This window comes from Budorcas taxicolor, chromosome 10, assembly GCF_023091745.1.
Source record: "Budorcas taxicolor isolate Tak-1 chromosome 10, Takin1.1, whole genome shotgun sequence".
NCBI lineage: Eukaryota > Metazoa > Chordata > Mammalia > Artiodactyla > Bovidae > Budorcas > Budorcas taxicolor.
This window is the reverse complement of record NC_068919.1, coordinates 21,589,009-21,610,774: the sequence shown is the minus strand read 5'-3', so window position 1 is coordinate 21,610,774 and position 21,766 is coordinate 21,589,009. Positions and strand designations below refer to the sequence as shown.

General features: G+C 46.3%; 3 protein-coding genes across 4 annotated transcripts in view; 1 reads left to right on the top strand and 2 right to left on the bottom strand.

Moving 5' to 3' along the window:
- RNF212B (ring finger protein 212B) overlaps positions 1-614 on the top strand; it is a 31,508-nt gene extending 30,894 nt beyond the window's left edge. The window contains 1 exon segment of the mRNA XM_052647252.1: positions 549-614. Within this exon segment, the coding sequence (XP_052503212.1) occupies positions 549-614 (66 nt within the window).
- A 919-nt stretch (positions 615-1,533) lies between these two features.
- Positions 1,534-9,755, bottom strand: HOMEZ (homeobox and leucine zipper encoding). 2 transcript variants are annotated; one of them, XM_052646625.1, is made up of 2 exons: positions 9,605-9,755; positions 1,534-4,334 (listed from the first exon to the last, which is right to left on the bottom strand). In XM_052646625.1, exons 1-2 carry the CDS (start codon positions 9,642-9,644, stop codon positions 2,752-2,754), a joined length of 1,623 nt encoding a protein of 540 aa, XP_052502585.1. In that variant the 5' UTR covers positions 9,645-9,755; the 3' UTR covers positions 1,534-2,751. The 2 variants fall into 2 exon arrangements, with proteins under 2 accessions (XP_052502585.1, XP_052502586.1); XM_052646626.1 differs by lacking the exon at positions 9,605-9,755 and adding an exon at positions 9,000-9,017.
- An 8,452-nt stretch (positions 9,756-18,207) lies between these two features.
- Positions 18,208-19,932, bottom strand: PPP1R3E (protein phosphatase 1 regulatory subunit 3E). The gene is made up of 2 exons (XM_052647221.1): positions 19,516-19,932; positions 18,208-19,214 (listed from the first exon to the last, which is right to left on the bottom strand). The coding sequence occupies exons 1-2, from the start codon at positions 19,930-19,932 to the stop codon at positions 18,792-18,794; spliced, it is 840 nt and encodes a 279-aa protein (XP_052503181.1). The 3' UTR covers positions 18,208-18,791.
- Between the last annotated feature and the right edge of the window lie 1,834 nt (positions 19,933-21,766).

Sequence of the window (21,766 nt, the reverse complement as noted above, 5' to 3'; positions counted from 1 at the left end):
AAAAATAAGTCTATCTTTCGGAGAGGCATACTAAAACATTTATGGATAGAAAGTTAAATGATTGTCCTAGTTTTGCTTTAGCTTCATCTAGTGGAGCAGGGCAGTGTGAGGGAGCAGAAAGCAAAGAAAATTAGCCATGAGTTAACTGTTGAAGTTGGGTGATGGGTACATGTGAATTCATTATATTACTGTTTTTGTATTAAGAGTTATTGAAGAAAGTACCACTTACCCAGAGACATAATTCTGCCTCCCTGGTAATGGCTTCTGGGTATGGTAGTCATGTTCTAGGTTTCCCCGGTTTGATTTTAGAAATATTCTGCCTTATCACCATAAACCAACTGAAACATTCCAGTTTCATAAGTAGCAACATAGCCTTTGTCACACTGGTTGTATCAAATCTTACAAGTTTTCTTGCAATGGAAAAACCTATGGGGAAGCAACAGCAATGGTTTACTGTCATGCTAAACTTCATATAATGACTGAAAAGGGCCTTACTTGCCCTTTTTTATTATAAACGCCCTTAACTGCCTTCCTGTCCTGTGCTGCAGAATCTCTACCAACAGAGGCAGATGGGATTAGCCAGAGGGAGAGAAGCATGGAACACTCCAGGATAGACCACCTTCAAAGGTCTCACCTATGCATACTGCTGAAGTATGGACAGAGGCATCTCATACTCACTTAGGTGTGATGCCCTTGGAAAATGTACCCCTGCCTACGCTCGTTTCATCGTGTACTTTCTCTCTCTCAATCTTGACCCTATACCGCTGTATTACTTCCTATGAAAGTGATCAGGTCAGTCCTTCAGGAAGATGTTTACTATCTCTCCCACAGGATACAGATAGCTCCCTTGTTTCCTGCAACTTGAAACAAAGGTTATAAAAACAATTCTTGGCATCATTGGGGGTGTTGTGGGGTGATATATTAACCATGTTTTATTTATGGATTTCACTTTTTAGCTTTGTATATATTCTCCCATTGTCAGTTAACAAGCAGTAACTCTGTTCCTTGGCCTATTATAATTTTTCTATTTCCCTATTGTTTTCTCTGTACCTAGATACTGTTAAATATGTTGATTTTCCTTTCTGTTTGGTAACAGTTGGAAACACAGGCTTGAAGCCCTACTAAAGTATACAGATAATGAAACAAAGAGGATGCCCTTTTATTGCTACTGTAACTCTTTGACGTCATAAACTCTCAAATGGTGGGATAAGCAAAGAACACTACCACTGAGATCAAACATTTATTCTTCTTTGGGTAGTAAGGGGTAGAAATGAGGGATTAAATGGGTGGACCATAGGCAGGTATACCTTAAGTGAAAATATTGGAAAACTGAAGATAGCATCCGCTAGAGATAAATTAGGTCTTAGGAATGACCTGGTAGCTGAATAGGATCCTATTACGTTTTCTGAAACTGAGCTTATTTTTAAAGGCATTTCTAGACTCCCCCTCTTCTGAGAGAGAACCTACGCTATAGCAGGTGTGGAAAGCAATCTGCCTAGTAATGGGTACTGATCTATTTCAAGTTGTGTTCATTTACTTTACCTCAGGATATCCTGCTGCTTTGAAAATAAAAAGTATACTAAATCAGAAAGTGGATGAATTTGGTTCCATTAATCTTTAAACCAGAGAAATGGCAAAGTGGAGAGAGAAACAGTTTTATTTTTGGCCTTTTTATTATTAGTCTAGCAATTTGGGGCTTCCACTCTCTTATTTCTAGATGGTTAATCCACTGATATCTTTATATCTGACCCCAACTGATGAAAACCACTCTAAAACATAAGGACTTCTGTCCTCAAGACAGATATTATAAACAGGGGGTAAAGTCTCTTTTCTGGACACAGACCAACACCAAAAAGATTAAAAAGTCAGTTTCTGTCAAACTAGGCAGGAGGGAGTGTCAGGTTTGTAAAACCAAACCTGGAATCTATCTGCACTGTCCTCCTGAACAGCAGACACCATTCCCTCTCCTCTACCCCTCTGTAATCTATAATTCTACTTTTTTAAAAGGACATCTCCCCTAATTCCCACCTCCAATAAATATCCAGTCTAAATTATTCTCCACCCAATTATTAAACTTTTTCACAAGCTCCGGGGGGAAGATTTACCCTGAGACAAACAGTGAACAGAATGGGGATTTTTGGAAAGGTACAAGGCATAGTGGTCCCAGTATCAGAAATGAAAACATTCTGCTCCCTGTGAGATTCAAAAAGCAGCAGGAAAACACAGAAAAGTCAAGCTGGTATGAGGAGAGGAAGTATTTGCGATTGACTGGGACGTAACTGAGATTCTTAGCTGCATTATGCATGAACTTGTGTTCAGAGAGAAATGAGGTGCAAGGCAGCCTTGTATTTGGGGAAAATGCTGGGACTGGGGTCGTATTAGAAACTTTCCTCCTCCTTTACAGAACTCCATGGCTCTGGGCCAAAGCCTAGCCTCTCTGTAGAATAGTAAGGTGAAAGAACAGGGATATGAAAAGAGCAAGAGCCTTTTCCCAGACCCATAGCAAGCCCCTCAGTGAGACTGGAGGCCTAGATTTCTGCCCATCTGATCCCCACCTCGTTTCGTACTCCATGGTCATCCTCCCTGGTCTACCCTTACTATATCCCTGTCCCCCACCCTCAAGAACACAAAGTTTTTCAGTTCTTTGCCACAAGGTAAGTTAAAAAAAAAATAATGTGGTTTCTTTGTTTAAACAGTTAACTAAGTTGGTTTGTCTTTTAGTAACAGACCTCCCCTCCCCCAGCCTCCCACTCAGTCCTGGATGATCACGTCATCATCATCATCGTCATCGTCCTCTTCCTCCTCCTCTTCATCATCTTCTGGCAGTTCCTCCTCTTCCTCTTCCTCCTCTTCATCTAGACAGACCACCACTTCAGCTGGCTCAGGTAATCGAGAGTCAAACCAATCCAGTACCTGCTGGGTGCTAAGCCTTGATGCCTGACTCAGTTGAGGGATATCACTTTCCCGGAGCTGTTGGTGGGTTGCCCAGTACCTCTCCAAGGGTCGTATATCCGGTGGGGGTGGGGGATTTGGCAGAGGTGGTGTCTCAGCCCATTCATTCAAGGAGCGGGTTGAAGGTGGTGGTGTGGGAATTGCTGGATCCTGGAAGCTAGGGGCACCAGGTACTGCATTGTCCCGAAACCATTTTAGTTGCCCATGCTTCAAGGCATAGCGTGTGTCACCAAACCACTGAATAATCTCAGGCCGAGGTAAACCAGTGATCTGCTCTAATTTATGGTAATCCTCACGCCGTGCCCATTGGCACTGTAGAAAAAACGATTTGAGGATAGCCAACTGCTCTTTGGTTTTGCGCTTGGTCTTTCGCTGGCGTTGCATGTCTGGGGAAAGATACTCTGCAGGGCCAACCCTACCTGATGCTGAGTTATGCCTTAGCCCCTGGGGCCAAGCTGGCTCCAGCTGTGGGGGTAGTGCCTGTTCATTGGGTGACAGTGGTTGTGGGGCACGGCCCAGTGGCTGGAGGGACTTAGAGGTGGCAGGAGCTCCATTAGCCAGTCCCTGGAAAGAGGAAGAAGAGGTAGAGGAAGGAGGAGTCACATTAGATGCTGACTCCTTCTTACAACTACTGGCAAGTAATGAGATGGATTCAGGCTTATCCCGAGCACGGGGCTGGTGGACAGCTGTGGCATGGTTCCAGGAGGCAGTACCTAGGCTGTGTGACTGGTCGGGACACCTGCCTGCCTGCTCCTTGGAGAGGCCACTGCATTGATGATCCTGCCAAAATTGTGATTGATGGGGGAATGCTCCACTGCCAGGTACCATCAGGGTCTCCTTTGCTTTCTGGTGATTCAGTGGCTCCTCAGGCTCTACCTTCAATCCTTTCATCTGGGTGGGCTCGCTAAGAGTCAGGGGCACTATTCCAAGACCAACTTGTTCCGGAGGTGGCACAGGAGAAGGAGGCACTTCCTCTGGGGGCCGCCCTGCATGATGAGTAAAAGAGAGAAGGGATTTGAAATGGAGTTGGTCCCGATGGTAGACTACTCGGGCTCGAGTCTCTTCAATTTCTTCAGATGACCAGCTAATGCCACAGCGAAGGCGCTGGGCCATGAACCAAGTCTTGACTTTCTCCATCTGCAGCCCATAGCGTAGGCAAAGAAGGGCAATGTCTGCTAAACTGGGATAGGGGAAGTAGCTGAAGGTTTGGAGCAAGTGTTCATTGCTGTCCAGCTCACTGGTCTGGGCTGCTTGGGTCCACACAAGCTGTAGTTCCTCAGAGATTGGAGGGAGGCAGATGAGGCCCGCAGGGGAGCTATTAAGGCTGCTGGCCTCTTTATTAGGAGGCATGGTGCTTTCTGATTTGTGCCCTTCAGAGATAGCTGTAATAAGAAGAGAAACAGCTCGATCACTGGGGTTCCCCTTTCAGGCCATTGCTCAATTTCTACCAAACAAAACGTTGGGCTCCAAAAACAATTTTCTATGTGTACTGTACTGGATTGCTTTTAAAGTGTGTAACAATTTCTCATTTAATTTTCATAACTGTATAAATCATCAGAGCCTGCTATAATTCCCCCTATAGGTATGAAAAAAACCAAAGTCCAGAGAAGTTAAATTATTCCAAGTCACAAAAATAGTGAGTGTTGTCACCAAGATGATAACCTGACTTCTGAGGTTAAAAAAAAGGAAAACATCCTTAGAGCCTTTATCTTTCCCCTTCAAATTCACTTCACCCTCTAAGTTCATGCAACAAGAGTGACAGAATGAAGATTCACCTAGAAAACCCAAAGAGATGTATGTAATCTCAGAACACTTTAGCTCCTAACAGATTATTTCTTGAGTTATCTCTAGATTATCTCTAAAATGTGGAAAGATTAGGAATACAATGTGTGAGAATCTAGAAGGTTCAGAAGGTAGAACAGCACTGTCCCTCTACCCAGCTCCCTTTTCTTTTCTTCTCTTCTTGGTGGTGGAGTGTTGCGGGAAGGTGACTGATAGTTTAATTTTTTTCTAAGTCTCATTAGGATGAGATGGGTCAATGATCTGGGATGAATGGAGTTCCCCTTGGTTTTGGTCCGGAGAGGGTAGAGGGAGGTGAATGTTTCCTTCCCCAAGACTTCCGCAGAACAAAGGTTATTCCCCTTTTTCCCAGCCTTTGTCTCTTCCAACTGCTGTCTCTCTCCAGGAAGCCTAGAGAGCTCCCTCAGACCTTAACAGCCGCCTCCACACAGGGCGGGAGGCCTGCAGCTCTTATCTCTTCAGTCCAGCTTTCTTCTTGGAACCAGGTGGGCAGGCACATTATAAACTGTAACCAGGTCCTGCAAGCTACCCAGTGGCACCCGGGCTCCCAGGCTCAACATGGGTGTGGGGACTGCAGAGAAAGCCTCTGACTGTGCTTTATTCCTGGAAACCTGCCCAAGCTATTTCCCAGAATAATTCTGGGCCCCAGTTTGACTGTTTTTTTTTTTTTTGCCACGTGGCTTGTGGGGATCTTAGTTCCTCAACCAGGGATTGAGCCCATGCCCCCTGCATTGGAAGTGCTGAGTCCTAACCACTGGGCAACCAGGGACTTCCTTGAGTTTTAACTCAACTCCCTGTTAAATGCTCCCTGTGTGGGCATTAGAGACTAACATTATCTGTCACCCTTTACTTTTCAAGGACTCCCATCTGAGTTTACAAATAGTCCCTCTAACACATTACGGAGAGGACAGCATGCCTATGTAAAAGTTACAGATATAGCAGTGTAATATGGGAAATTTTATATGATGAACAGAAAAATTTGGCAGCATTCTAATGCATGTCACCATTCCCTTTTAACAAGAAAATCTTAACAAACTGAAGGCCATGCAGACCTTGAATGCAATATAGTTTGAGAACCTTCAGAGGGTAAGTGGAGGCAGCATGGCATAGTGGATACGAATGTGATTAAGGCCAGCATTACATAGGAAGTTTGAATCCCAGTTCTGTCTGAACTTACAGGCGCCTCAGTTTCCTCATGTGTAAAAACTGAAGATAATGTTGAGCGTATGTAAAGTTACATATATTTTTACAGAGCACCTACTGTGTGCTAGGTGTTGCATAGGCGGGGCCTAGAGCTGTTAGAGGTAGAGGTCTAGGGTGAGACAAATCTGAGATGAATCACAGCTTCACCACTCCCGAGAGTGCTTGCTGAAGCCTTAGTTTCCCATCAGAATAAAAGGTGATAACAGCATCTACCTTGCAAAGTTATGACTAAAAAAAATGCAGCTGACATTATGCCTATACTAAAGTAAAGGCTCAATAAATTAGTTTTTATCATTGCTTCAGCATCATGGGATGACTCTGAAAAAAGGTAATGCTCCTCCTAGACAACAGGCGAAGTGAGGCAAAGATGGAATATTTTAAGTTACTGTATCCAATCTGTTATTGCAGAGTCCTAATTCTAATGGGGGAAACCAGGGTATCTGATTTTATACTTTTTATATTTGGGGAGTTGGATGTAATTCCAGAAAAGATTTTGCTGCTTTTAAAAAAAGTATCAAAATGACTGCTTTAGAACTGAATCTATAATTTAGATATAAATCCTTTTTGATTGCTGCCGGGTGAATTTTGATTGCTGCTACCCAACAGGTTCATCTCAAGACACAGCTGAGTGGCTGTGAGGAAGTGCCTGCATGGCCAGGTACTTAAAACCACCATTTGGAAGTTGTGGCCCACCAGGAACACCACTACATCTAAGCTGGAGAATACTTGATGATCCAACGCTTGACACCCACTCAACCTTATTCGCGCCCTATTTTTTTAAGGTCGTGGCGACAGTTTAGATGTGAGGAAAAGGTAGCACAAGGAATAAAGCAGTCCAGTGTGAGGTGAAGACTGCTAGACAGGGAATAAGGCAGGTGCAGCTACCAGCTGACAAGGAAACAGGTTGCTTTCATTCGTGTGGTCTGCTCTCCTTAAGATTCTCATGGCTTGATAGTTCAGTGTAACAGTACTGCAAAGGTCATATTTGGTGTACTGCATACATCCACATTTCTTCAGTAACACAAAACACAAGTTGTGAAAGACTTTTTGATACAGAATGGTGCCTTAAAATTAGGACACAGCAGTAGAGCTGGTACCTCCCTGGAAGAATCTGGCTTTGCTATAGGAGGAAACTAGAACCAGGGAGTAGTTCATGAGAACTATAACAAAGAGGGTAGATCCTACAGTAATCAAAAGCACAGTGAAGGCACTATAGCATCTTGTGTCCTTGTACCTCATTTGGAGAAAGTAGAAAAAGAAAGAAATCAAAGCTGGAGAAATAAGGACTCCTCTGGGCAGAGGTGTCGGTGATGGTGGTACTATCAATTCTGAATTTACTAAATCTGTAACCATGCCAGATATGTCCTACGGCTACTAAAGTCACCAATAAAAAGTACAGAGTCAAGGTAACACCCTTATTTCCCTTTGGGCTTTCCATACCCCTGGACAAAAGGCAGAAAAGTATTAATGGGCTGCCTTAAACTTCTAGTGTAGGTGTTCACACAAGGTTAGGAAAAAGAGATCTTCAGAACTTGAGCCTAGGCTGGGAATTTCCTGGTGGTCCACTGGGTAGGACTCCACACTTACACTGCAACAAGACGCATGAGTGTGATCCCCTGGTCAGGAGACTTAAGATCCCACATGTGGCATGGTGTGGCCCAAAACAAAAATCTTGAGCCTAGGCTTATGGTTAAAACAGGTGACAGTTCAAGTGAAGATCAGATATGAGCCTGCTAAGTTATCTAAGTCTTTATTCAGAGAACTGAAGAATGTTCCTGAGTGAAATGTGTTTTCGTGATAGTTTTCAGGGCCTTAAAGGACATTTAGTGATACTCAATTCATGTGCTTCTCACTTTTTGGATCATGACTCTCTTTGACAATAGAAGTTAAAGGTTCTCAGAAAGTTATGACTTACCTCGCATCCCGCCCCAAACATTCAAACTTACAGATTATAAATTATTATCTCAGGGGATTCACTGATTGTCCAGAAGCCCCTGTTAGAAACTCTGTCCTATGTCCTCCCAACTTCATAAAGGCAATGGTCGTAATTGCTTTAAGAAAACAGTTTATGAATGAATGGAACAAGTGGTTGGAAGGCTGAAAGACAATGTAAATTAGTTTAGAAGGGACTAGGTACTAGTGCTATTAGCTGGACAGAAGCGAAAGATGTTCAATTGGTCTAGGAGCTTGGTTTAACTGATCCCCACTGGATTACATAATCAATACCCACAGTGCACTGGACACTAGAGGCTGGTAGCCTAGTCTCTAGCATGGCAAAGTCATCTGCTTCCTTCAGCTGCCCTATGTGCTGAGGCCAGTTATGTGTGATTCCAAATCTGCTTATGCCCCTTGTTTTTCTCTATATAATTAAACATCCTATAAACCTATGAAAATTAGTGCATTAAGAATTGGTTCTGAAAAAAAAGTCAAATGCTTTGGAAAGACATAATACAAAGAAATGCACATTTAAAAAAAATTGTTGAGTTGGGAGAAGGCAAGAAAACTAAAAGACTGGAGGGGCAGGAGACTTAAAAATCTCAGAAGTATTCTGCATTCATATTGCTTCAAAAGTGTTTAAATTCAGTCTCCACTTTAAAGAAACCAAACCTGGAAATCACAGATGATGATGCAGTGGTTCCAGTCTGACTGCATATTAGAAAAATTCCCCGGGGAAACTTAACCCACGTTATCCACCTCGTTCTGATTTACTTAGCCTGGACTGGGGCAGATGAAAGTAGTTTATTTTAATGTTCTCAGGGTGCAGCCAGATTAGAGATTTGCTTATGTAGTTGATATTAGAAAGACAATTGGGACTGCCAATCAGCAACACAAAGAAAACGCTGGGACACTTACCCAAGAAATTGGTGAGATGAATGTACTTTTAATGACAATGCTTAGGATATGTATGCATCATTTTAAAAATTCCCTACTTTCACTGGCTTACTTTCAATTACTGCCACCTACCTATCCTCAGCATAAAAAGCCCTTCAAATGTATGGTGAGAAGAGGGTTCATATAAAATATATCATCTGGGTCCACATTACCAAATAGGTCTCAGCTTGAGTCTTCTTTCAGTTTAGAAGTCTCTGATTAGGAGGCAACACCAGGAACCTTTGAGGACTCAGGCTCTCACTTTTCTGGTTGGTTTTCTGAGTATGGCTGGGTAGGGGTCAGCAAGGGCAGTTTCTCTCAAACCTTTCATTCCCAAAGGCCATGCTCCCCAGGAATAAGGCCAGGTTTCTGTACGTGTGTTGAAGTCGCCAGGAGGCAGTCATGGAGGGGAGGAGGGGAGGCCTGGGAAGGAAACGTTTCTCCTATCCTCCATTTCGCAGGCAGTCTAGAAGGCTCCAAACTGGGTCAGAGAACAAAAAGTTGCTGCACTTGGGGCAATGAGCCCCGGGGAGCAGGCAAATCTCAACCCTCCCCTCGCCAAGGGCGTCCCAACCCGGCCTTCCCCTCCTCCTATACACCCACTCACCCTCCCCCAGTTAAAACAGGGAACCGAAAAGTCCTGAGGAGAAAGGAGAGAGAACCGGACCACTTCGAACCTAGAATTCTCCTCCTCCCCCCAGCGCGGAGATGGGGCTCCGGAGGTCGGAGATCGTACAGGGACTGGAAGGGGAAGTCGAAAGGGCTGGGGATCACTCACCGCAGTCCAGCCCGGGCGGCGGCTCCCAGCCTCGCACCATGGGCCGGGGGGAAAGGGGGAGAAAGGGCAGGGGGCCTCCGGGGTGAGAGTGGGGTTGCTGCCCGGCGCGGCCTGCTCCGAGCCCACCCGCGCGGAAGGCCAGGACCGGGACTGCCCCCCCTCCCCGCCCCCGAGAGCGCGCCTGTCTAGCCCAGCCCTGCTCCAGCGAGTTGGAGGCGGGGCGGATGGGTGGGGTGGGCTCCAGGGGTGGTGCCAAGGTGGCCCGAGTTTTGATTGGTGGGCGCAGGCAGGCGGGCCCTCGCGGAACGGGCTGGGTCGGCCATTGGCTGAGTGGGTCTCGGTTGAAGTCGGCTATTGGGTGCGTGGGCTTCAGCCGGGATGCCTATTGGCTACATGGGACAGGGAAGATGTCCCCCCCAGGCTAGGATGTCGTGAACAGTACCCCCTCCCACCCTCGCCTTACGGGCGCCGGATCTTCGGTGTTACGCTGGGCAATGTTCCTCCTGGAATTCCCCAAGAAATTCAAAGCAGTTTGCTGAACTGTCCAAACCGCCTACAACTACTCCCTATTTGTTTCCTCCGGAAGGAAGACGTTTTCAGTATCCCTTTGCCAGCTTCGTACAGGAGACAAGCGTTCCCAGCCTAGGGTCAAACCGTCGTCAGCAGCGTCAACTGTAAACGAAGCTCCTAGAGCAACCGTTAACTTGTTCTAGAGATGGATCAAGTGTGTTGCTGCTAAGTCGCTTCAGTCATGTCCGACTCTGTGCGACCCCATAGACGGCAGCCCACCAGGCTTCCCCATCCCTGGGATTCTTCAGGCAAGAACACTGGAGTGGGTTGCCGTTTCCTTCTCCAAGGCATGAGAGTGAAAAGTGAAAGTGAAGTTGCTCAGTCGTGTCCGACTCTTGGCGACCCCATGGATTGCAGCCCGCCAGGCTCCCCTGTCCATGGGGTTTTCCAAGCAAAAGAGTACTGGAGTGGGGTGCCATTGCCTTCGTCAAGTGTCTTGACCACCCATAAAAATGAGGATCCTAGCAGCCTGGCACCTTCCGCCGCTTCCTGGGTCCAGTTGTCACCAGACAGGTGTTCTCAAATATGAAGTCCTAGAGGGGGTCACCTCATTAGGTCTTGCCAGCCCCCCTCAGGCCCTTCCTCTGCCCTAGTAAAGACTACCTGGAGTTGTGCCTTACGTTGGGGGGGCCTTGGTTTTGCTGTCAAGAAAGGGATTATAATAAAACGGGCTTTCCAACGACTCAGTATTCCACACATTCCAAAATTCTAGGCCAAAAGTTTGTATAGTTAGGATTCTCAGTCTTCTGACCAAAACTTGGGAACAATACTTTCTGAAATGACTCTTCTGTTCTCATGATAGTCTTCTGTTGTTTATTTAGGTCACAATAGCTTATATACTTACAATAATTTATTATGCCCTTATTCCACAGATCTCGCCACTCCCCATATACCCCGTAAAAAGTCAACCATCGTAACTGATACTTCTGATTCTTCATTGCTCCACGCTAAGGTCTAAAGCTCTTTAAAGGTTGCCAAGCATGAGAAACGTATCTCTAATTCAGCTTTTTCTGTTGACTCTGCATTTGCCCCTTCCTCCCTTCTCTCAATACATTTGGTAACAATCCCAAGTCCTAAGAGCCATGCCCTTCAAACTAGTATCCCTTAAAAGCATGATAGGAGTAAGCAACAGAAATAATCTTCTCAGCTTTAGAGTTAGAAACTTTTGATCACTTAGGATTTAAGCCAAGGCCAGTGCTATATACAGACCTCCTAACTCAATGCTTATTATAATAACCCCAATGGTTTGTATGTAAGGAAGAAAGGGAAAAGCGAAACATTTTAGGCAGTGACAACCCTCAGCTGTCAATGGAGAGCTCATTCTTTTAATCCAAACAATGAGGCTGGATATTGAGTGGGAAGAACTCAGTTTGTTTGGCTAGAAAGCCAGGCAGGAACTGTGAAAATTTAGTGGCTGTTCCTGGGGGGGTTAAGTCAGTCCTTCTGGTCATCACAGATCATGCGCTGGGAATTATGAAATGTAGACAACTCAGTCACATTTGTCTCAGAAGGATACACACTCCCAAGTCAGGGGTATGCAGAAGAGTCAAAGACTCAAGATTTAAGAGAAGAAGAATCCAAGGAAAGAAATTCCTGTGCCCTGGTTCTGGAAAGCAGGCTGCAGACTCCCTCTTTTATGTGGGTTTCACCCTTACACGTAAGAAGATGATGGAGTGGACTGGAGTAAGGGAGTGGAAGAGAGGAAGAGGTCCAGACTTGACATTATCAGAGAAAGAAGTTAGCAAGTCAGTGATCATCCCAGCAATTCCAGGAACTAGTGCTGAAGAATGTGGACCTACCACGTCATCCTCAATCTTTAGTGAAAACTCCCTGCCCCTTTGGATGGCTCAGTAACATTAGCAGGACTGACCAGATATACAGTTACCCAATAGCTAAGGAAGCTGGGATTTCTTTGGAAGGAATGATGCTAAAGCTGAAACTCCAGTACTTTGGCCACCTCATGCGAAGAGTTGACTCATTGAAAAAGACTCTGATGCTGGGAGGGATTGGGGGGAGGAGGAGAAGGGGATGACAGAGGATGAGATGGCTGGATGGCATCACTGACTCAATGGATGTGAGTCTGAGTGAACTCCAGGAGTTGGTGATGGACAGGGAGGCCTGGCATGCTGCGATTCATGGGGTCGCAAAGAGTCGGACACGACTGAGCGACTGAACTGAACTGAACTGAACTGAAGGAAGATGGAGGAAGTTAAGACTCCTCTTTTGCACAGATCTCTTCCAAAGCACTGGAAGAGTCTCAGCAATGTGTTAATATGTTTTTGTAGAATTTAAAAAAAAATTCAAACTGCAGTTGGTCAAGATCGATGTCTCTTTCTGACTTCCCCTCTATCACCCTTCTCTTTTTGTCCAGTGGCAATGAAGAGGCCATGGGCATTTTGGGATTGACTAATGAAGTTGAGTTGGGAATACATTTAGTTTGGGTTTAGGAGTTACACATCTGTGGTTTGCAGTTACTTCTTTGAACAGTTAATAGTATTTTTGATGTTATGGGCTGAACTGTGTCCCCCTAAAATTCCTGTTAAAGTCCTAACTCCCAGTACCTCAGAATGTAGCCATATTTGGAAATAAGGTCTATTCAGAGGTAATTAAAATAAGGTCTTTAGGTAAGTCAATTCAGTATAACTGCTGTCCTTATAATAAGACGGAATTTGCACGCAGACATGCAGGTAGGACAGACCATATGAAGACACAGCGAGAAGATGGCTATCCACAAGCCATGAGAGAGGAACCTCAGAATGGAATCAACCCTGCCAACGTCTGGATCTCAGGCTTCCAGCCTCAAAACCGTGAGAAAATTTCCATATTATAAGCGACCCAATCTAAGTATTTTGTTATGGCAGCTCTAACAAACCAATATACAGCTTCCAGGAATACTACTAATGTCAACAATTCAGAGTTATGTTATTCATTATTACAAAATTAGAAAATGCTCCAAAATCTTACACCACGTATACTAAAGAAATTTGGTAGGGTTTTCCCAAATTTGACAAAAATCCTACCCCCCAATTATGTGAACATAATTGTTCACTTACAAGGTGTGAAGGTGAAATTCTTTTTAATTATCAAAAAAAATTTTTTTAAGTGATCATGGTGATGGAATTACCTCTTTATGGAAAAATTATATGTAATCATATTAAAAGATTGATATCAAAGAGTGTGCAGCCAAAAACAAAATTGTAGGGAAAAATATTTAGGTTTGCCACATAGGTAACTTTTAAATTTTGTTTTTCTTGATTTTGTGATCTTTATCAGCTTTTTAAAAATTATAATTTTTATATTTTTCCTCAGCCTGAAATATATTCACTCTTGTGCCTTATGTATTTTGTTTTTCTTGAAAAAAAGAGTCCATAAGTTGTGTGCTTCAGACAACCAAAAACTTGGATCTGTCCCTGGGAATGAAATGGATATGGTGAGTTTCTGCCCCATTTAGGGAAACCCTGCTCTAGTGTTATATGCTCTGTCCTGAGAAACACTGGAGGGGAGGGCTGATCGATCACAGCTGCCAAGTATGGAAGACTTAGGATAGCAAAAGCTGCAATAAAGAAGTTTGCAGAAGAAAGATTTCAGACAAACCTATTAACAAACTAAGATGTGACAGGTTTAGAAAGACATTAGGGCCATGGAGCAACCCTAGGCTATAATCCATGGCGGGAACCCCTGGAAAGCCCTCAATTACCTCTCCTTGGGTGTCTGCTCCTCATGCCGATTCTACCCTTCAGCATATCTGGTTTCAGTTACGTGTACTAAAGAGTGGGTACTCTGCAGTGACATCACAACTTGGCCATTATGATGTAATGACATGGCATCTGATTATTCTAGGGCTAGGGCTTCCCTATAAGGAATGTCCTTTCATTACTTTGAGGGTAATTGGACTCTTTCATCATTCAGGTGATATGGGAGTCAATACTGTTTTAGAACTGACTTTTTCAAGGTTACTTCCCTTTAATATCTATTTCTGTGTCTTCATTTTGTAATAGACAAAGGTCCTTGCTTTTCCTCTCTATCATGCTTCTTGTTCTTTGTTTTAGGGTTACCCTTGACAAAGGGGCTTTGATCTTCCCTCCACTGCTTAAGGAGCAGAATGCAATGTAGATGATCCCTTAAGAAGAGCACCCCACCAAAGGGGAAACCTTTTACCTGAGCTATTCCCTTTAATGCAGCAGCAACTGGTTCCGGGTACAGGGTAGAGGGGAGCTAAGCCCCAGGCCTGGTAACTTTCTCTACCACTGCCCAAAGTGGTAGTGTCATACAATAGGGGTGTCTCATAACAGGGCTGCCCAACTCCTCCATTATCTCCTTCCCATCTCAAGGAAAGAGATGGCCAAGCAATGAGGGGTGAGAGGGAGGAAGAAATCTTGCCTCTGGGTCTCTTGCCACCCTCAGCCCCCCAAAAATAATACTTCTCAACATCTTATACTTTCTTTTCAAATTTCAACTTTATTTCAAATATGAAGTCTTTTATCCAAAAGGGAGGGCAGTTGCATGAGTAAGCTCAAATGAGGCACAATACCAGCAGGTATGGGGTCCAGAGTACCAAGCTGCACTGTGAAGGAGGTCAGGAGGCTCAGGGAGGGTCTGGTGAGAACAGTGGTTTGGGGGGATTCACAGAACACACTTTTATTTCCTCTCTAGGTTAGCTATTCAATGGGTAGATTATCTAGTTGTTTGTTTTAGCAACTTCACTGTTCTTCAGCAACATCACTGAAACAAGTGCCAAGGCTAATGACATACTAGTCCCTTTTGTTTCTCTTTCTGCCTGAATGCAGTAGGGAATGGAAACTAGAAGCAGAAAATGAAACACTTCTGATGTATCCCTTGCCAAGAAAAATCATGGGTCTGTTCCCATGGAGAAAGGACTCTTTGGTAGCCTGGGAATAGAATGTGGTCAGGAGGCTTGGGTTTAAGTCCCATCTGCAGTTGTACCAACAAATTCTCTGACCCTGCTGGGGTCCCTTCTCATCTCTGGACCTGTGGCCTCATCTCTAGAGGAATCTAGACCCAATGATCTCTAAAGACAAGCCTTTTCAGGTCTCTGAATTCTGTGATCTCTGGATTGCCAAGATCCAGAGCAGCTCCAGAGAAACACAGGAGTTAGAAGAAAGGAAATGTGGGATGAGATTGGAAAGCTGAGTTAGGGCTTATTAAGAAGAGAAATGATGAGCTACATTCATAAAGGAAAACAAAGGAACAGGAAGAGTATGTAGGAAGGACATCTGAGGTCTGGATGAGAGGAAAGGGCAAGAGGGTTCCTGCTGTATTGCTTCAAGGACCCAGCCTGTGCCCATGGTACAGGTTTCTCACATGGTACTTCCCAGTCCATGGCTGACAAGTTATACCCTCAACTGCTCCTGTTTGTAGTCATCAGGCTTTACAGGAAAGTCCTGTGCCTAACACATGACACACCTCTAAAGATTCTGCCAAATTCCTAGTGTTTCTCATGTCAGATTTGACCTGCAGTTTACCACCTTCCCACCACTACCCTGTGGCAACTCTGTATGGAAAAACCACAAGGCTCATGTCTTGGCTCTATACAGCTGAGAATAGAGGAATGGGTGAGCAATGGTAATTCTTAGAGATAAAGCTCAAGAACAATGAATTCTCTTTGGTTCCCTGACCCCAAATCCATTTGCATTTATCCCCTTAGTATTACTCAGGCTCCAGGAGACCGACCATCCAGCAATTAGCCTGTTCATGAACCCTTCCAGTGCAAATTTCAGGGAACTGGGCAATTCAAGGCTAGAGTCGGGTGGGGGTGGGGGGGTGGTAAGACGGTGCACGGCACGTCAACAGGTGTGGACTACCTAGGGCCAGAAGAGAATCCCAGTGTATGGGAAGGCTGGAGTTCACATGGGTTCCTCAATTCTCTAGCAGGCAGGCGAAGTGGTTCCTTGCTGATCACAGGGTCACAGAAAGCAGCAGCAAGCTTCTGGAAGGAGCAGATGAAGCTCAGGACCTTCAGTGCTTTGCCTTTCCCAAGCCAGTTAGGGAGGCTGGGAAGGCAGAGCACAATTAGAAACAGGTCTTTTCCTAGTACGAGATATGTGGCAAGGGTTTCTGTTTTTGTTTTTTTTTTTTTTAATGGCAAGGTTTTAATTTTGTTTTTAAAGGAAAATATTATGACATCATGCTTATGCACAGAGGCTCTGGAGATCTCCCTCCTGCGTTCACAACCCTAGCTCTGCCATTTACTAGTTGTGTGATCTTGAATAAATTACTGAACTTTTCTGAACTGTTTTCTCTCTAAAACAAGAATAACATTACTCAATCCATAGGGTTGAGGATGATAATGCATGCAAGGCACCAGATTTTAGTGGATAAGTAAGTAAATGTGGGCTCTTGAGATTGCTAAATACACGGTAATAGTCATGCATACACAATAAGCAACCCTCCCGCTCCATTATCCTCTCTTGGGATCTTCACTGGTGACTAAAAAGTGCATTGCTTGGTGGCTTCCAGTACACTTTCTCTCTTCACTCTGCTGGAACTCTGACCTGAAGGTGATCCACAAGATACATGAAATTCTTTGTTTTCTTTATCAGATAAGGATGACATTTAAATGGGCATTTGAGTGACTTGGGGTTTCTCTTTTAACCTTTTTTATTTTCTTTAAAGAATTAGGGTTTTGGAGAGGAGGGGCATGATAAACAAGCCCCATACTCTATTCTGAATGCATGTATGGGCACATGTGCATCTGCCTTCTCTCACTGAGTGGTAAAAGGGGAATCCAAAAATTTTTGAGAAATCAGTAACAGAAAGAAATGGGTTTGGGCAGCTGGTTACCTGGGAGCTCCATGTTCATCTGTAGCATCAGGAACTGCTTCTTCTCCCTTCAGAAGGAGCCTGAGAGGAAAGTGGACCAACCATGATCTTGGAGAAAAGGAAGCAGGTTCTCCACTCCTTCTGGAGGGAGAAGGAATAGCAGAGATCGACAAGGATGAAGAGGGAGGCAGATGGAACTAGAGGAAATGAAGGTAAATACCCTACATGCTACAAGAAAATGAAAATGGTGAGAGGGGTAGAAGGAAAGAGAGGAGCTTAGAAACAGGGTGAAAGGAGCGAAAAAACAAACACCCAGCAGAGGTTAACCAGGAGACATAAGGCATGAATGTAAATGGGTAGGAGAGTCCAGCTTTCCCATTCACTTGCTCAGGGTATGGAAGAGACTGCTATCTTCTGGCACCATTTAATTTTCAAGCTGCTCTGTTTCTTTATTTGAAATGTTTTCCATTTCTCATACCAATAATCCTTTAACCTCAAGAAAGTCCCCAACACTGTTTCATCTTAGGGGCTCCCAAGCATCATTTTCCCCGATAGAGGCACCTCCCCCAAGCTGTCTCATAGCACCCAGGCTGGAAGTTTGTGGGGCAAAAGCAAAAAGCAAGGGGCCAGAGGATGAGCTGTGGTTTGAAAGAGGCCCTGGAATACTTTGAGACTGCAGGCTGGTTATGGGAGGGCTCTGGAACATGTGTCAAAAACTGGAGGACCATTCTCAGGCCCAACCAGGTGCTTGGGGTGCTGTGTGTTCTGAACTGTAAGCACTCCAACTGCAGGCTGGAGAATGTGGCTTCTAATCCACACTCTGCCCCTCACAGATCATACAATGTTAGAGCAAGAAGGAGCCTAAGAGATCAACTAATCCAAATGCCGTTTCTCAAGGAGGAAACTGGGGCCCAGAGAGGTGAAGTAAGTTGCCCAAAGTTATCCAGCTAGTCAGTGATTTCCTTTTCTTCTCAGGCAGAAAGAGTCCTGTGTTTCGCTTGTCCCTTGACAAATACAGTCCATAAAGTGCTTAGAGGTCATTAGAAGGCACCCAGAACGGTAAGGCTGGCATTCTTCTGGAAGCCCCTGATTGCACTCACCCCTTAGGCACCACATTATTTAGCTACAAGGCCTGGAGTTGGTTTTGCTTTCATTTTCATCCCCAGGGCTGCCGCTGGAGGAAGGAGCTCTGACTGTTACCTGCCATCACTCCCCAGCCAGTCAGCAGAGACTGAATCCAGGGATTGCAGGGGTGACAAGGGAATCCTGTCATTAATGCCGGGGGCTGGGGAGCAATGGCCAAATTCCTGGGACTTAAGCAAGGTAATTATGGCTGAGTTAAAGCTAGGACAACAGGGCTGTGGGACCTGGGGTGGCAAAGACCAGTAAGAGGGAGTGAACCAGCAATCTAAATGATTTCAACTGCGGTATGTCTCTAGTTCACATAAAATACCTCCTGAATACCAAACAGGTGTCCTCAACCTTTGACTACATAGGCCTGACCCACCTACTCACTTTCTCCCAGTACCCACTCACGGAAGAGAACGTCACCACCGTCCTTTTGCTTATTTTCTAATATTCCAGCACCCCTTCCGTCTCCCTTTCCTATGATGTGGGTTCATCCACTCACATCCACCCCAGTCTCCTCGGCTTTCTTTAAGTCCACGCACTCCCTACACCCCTTTGGCTTCTCCCATTCTCCTCGCCCCCCCTGACTTGACTCCTTAGGACAGCTCCTCGCCAATCTCGGTTTCTCCCATTCCTCCCAGGCAAATGTTTGGGATCTCCCAACCCTCCTGGTGCCTTTGATTTTTTTCCGCCGTCGGCAGCCTGCGTCTCAGATAAAGTGGATCCAGCCCAGGGGCTCCGGGTTTCCGCCACTGCCCGGGTGCTCCGGCCCACGCAGAGCATAGTCACGGCCGCCGTTGTTGTCCCAGAACTCGCGGCCCGTCACGCGGTAGCGCAGGGCGAAGAGCAGGGAACCTCCAATGGGTGGCGCCGGTAGGCGGAAGGAGAAGCGGTCGGCGCGCGGCGGGGGCGGGGCCGGGCCGGCATAGGCGGCGGGCGCCTCTCTTTGGCTCCGCCAGCCGTCTGCACTCCAGCGCACGCTCACGCGCTTCTCGTAGGCCAGGTCCAGCACGCGCGCGCTCCCGGCCACGCCCAGCGGGCCCGCCTCGACGCGTTCCAGGCAGATGCGCTGGGCCTGCAAGCGGGCGGCGAAACCGGGTTCGCTGGCCGGCTCCAGGGCGGCGCGCGCCTCCTGTAGGGAAAGGAGGAGCTGGGAAGAGGGAGCAGGGGGAAGGAGAGGGGCGGGGGAAGAATGGGGGCGGGGTCAGGGCGAGGCACTGGACCAATCGGAGGCCGACCCTGGCGTCGGGGCAGTCGGGGGTAGCAGGGAGAGTGGCCTAGGGAACTCGCCAAAGGGAACCCCAAAGTGGGTGAGCGAGAGCAAGCCCAGGGTTGGGGATGGAGATGGGTGCTTCTAGGTAAATCCACTCCCACACGCCCGCCGAGGCCAAGCTGAGGAAGTCCTGGGGAAGCGGAGTGCCTCTGCCGCCTACCTGGAGGCCTCGGGCGCGGGGCTGGCACGGCGCGAAGTGGCGGAGGGCGTCCCTCTGCAGCTGGACCTGCACGTGGCGGGGCACCCGGGGCAGCTCTCCCGGGCGGAAGCGGCGCACGGCTGCCAGCTCCAGCCCCAGCGCGTCAGCGAAACGCACTCTCTTACGGGTATCGGGGCTGTGGTTGCGGAGCGCCCGAGTCCCGCCGCCTCCGGCGGGCGCAGAACGAGCCCGGCGCCCCCGACTCGGACCTGGAGCTCGAGATCGGGCCCCGAGACGCGTCCCTCCCTCCCTTGGTTCCTCCTCTGGCTCCTCCTCGAGGCTGGGCCGCTGGCTGAGGTAGTAGGCGCGCTCCGTCAGCGAGGCGATGAAGCTCAGGTTGCGGGGGATGTCGGTGCGGGAGTGCCGCTCTCGAGACATGGCAACCCCCGCCCAGGTGGGACCCTCCGGCGGCGCCGGCGCGCTGCCCTCCTTTCCTAGCTCGCACCCGGCCGGTGTTCGCACAGAAGCTTCAGCCACCCCTCGCAGTTGTGTGCTCTCCTTGCTGTCACCTCCAGAATCCACCATCTGCAGCTTTGCCTCGTCTCCAAGTGACTGCCTTTCCTCCCACTGGCCACCTTCTCCCAGGGTCTTTGACCATCACCTCCTGCAGGCTGTCTCCTCTGAGCCTGCGCTTAGCCGCGCTCACCCTCCGGTCCCGCGGCCCTCGCGGGGCCTGGCCCCCGCCCACAGCCCTGTGACAAGTGACTCTCCATCTATCATTGATGCTGCTGCACCAGGAGGCGGGCACTCCACTCTATCGGTCCAGAGTGGGACCACTGTTCCTTTTTTTTCTTTTGAAAGGCCTCAGCCTTTCAGGCACCGGAAGAGTTAACGCAAGGAGTAGAGAGCAACCTTTTCTTTTAGAGGAAGGTTCAAACCGCCCAGCCTCTAACTTTCTCTTCTGGGCTCAGTGTTTTCTTTCCTAAACCCTAGGCTCCAGGTTTGGGAGGATGGTAGTGGTGGGTGCAAATACGGGGAAGTCACAAAAGCTAGATAGAGCCTCAAATAGAAATTGAGATGTGGCGCTCAAATAGGTGGTTGGCCCTTTGGAAAGAGTTCTGAGCTGAGAGTTGTGGAAAGACCTAGTTTCTGGTCTCACCTCTGGTGCTATTTAGCTGTGTGACTTTGAGCAAGGCACAACTTCTCTGGACCTCAGTTTTCTTATCTGTAAGAAAAAGTGGATTAAAATTCTGATCTCTAACCCGACTGTAAGCTCTTTGAGCAGCAGAGGCTGTGTCTGATTCATGGTGACTTTCATCGCATAGTAGGCCCTCAAATTATTGAATGAATCATCACATATCTTTCTTGGAATTGGGACTGTGGAGTTGTAGTTCCAGTGAGAGCTCCAAGAAGAGAACAGAGCTGCTTTTTACTCCTTTTTTTTTTTTTTTCTGTATTTGTGGAAAAAAGTGAAGTTTTGTTTAGTTTTTTTCTGACTCCCTACTGATCTTACATAGCACTTGCAATGTGCTAGGTACCATTGTTTTACAAACACTAACTCATATAGTACATTCATCATAGGAGAGGGAGTATTATGCCTAATTTATGGATGAGAAAATTGAAGGAGTGGGTAGGTCTCTTGCCCAAGGTCACATAAATTAATATTTGGGGAGCTGGAATTAGAATCTCAGCAGTTCCGTTCTAGAGTCTACTATTTTATACACAATTATATTAAGTGGATTAAAACATTTCATGGTAATAATTAACTTTCTCCGAGCACTGAAATATGGAATGTTAGAGTAGGAATGGAATCTCTAAAGCAACAAGGGTGTAAAATCACAAGTGACTAAGTTGGAAATAAACAGTGAGACATATACTGTTTATTTTACAATTTATTCCTGTTGGCATTTTAACTCCAGTATTAAGCATAGCAATGCTCTTTAACCAGGACTCATTTTTAAAGTGATACTGAGTTTTATTTTCTTATTTTACACATACATATGTAATCCACGGAAAACACATTCTTTTCATATTTTAGGGTATGAAATAATGCTACAGTAATTTGTGTTATAGTCAAGCAGTTTAAAACTGTCTTCCTTGCTCTGGTACCATATGTCATTGACGGAACAGGTAAGGTTCAGTGTCAGCCTACATGGCCCAAGGTTTTCTGGGAAGAGCTCTGTTGTCTGAGCTGCCATTCCTTGGCTCTGTGGTGTTGGTCTGAGAAGATCCTTGAGGCACACAGCCTTGGACCTGGTGTAATTTGTGTTGG

Bases quoted from the DNA above. Each gene is read 5' to 3' on its own strand.
- HOMEZ (XM_052646625.1), bottom strand. From the start codon at position 9,644: ATGGTGCGAGGCTGGGAGCCGCCGCCCGGGCTGGACTGCG. The intron at 4,335-9,604 runs GTGAGTGATCCC...TTCTTATTACAG, and splicing joins GCCGCCCGGGCTGGACTGCG to CTATCTCTGAAGGGCACAAA.
- PPP1R3E (XM_052647221.1), bottom strand. From the start codon at position 19,932: ATGTCTCGAGAGCGGCACTCCCGCACCGACATCCCCCGCAACCTGAGC. The intron at 19,215-19,515 runs GTAGGCGGCAGA...CTTTCCCTACAG, and splicing joins CCCGCGCCCGAGGCCTCCAG to GAGGCGCGCGCCGCCCTGGA.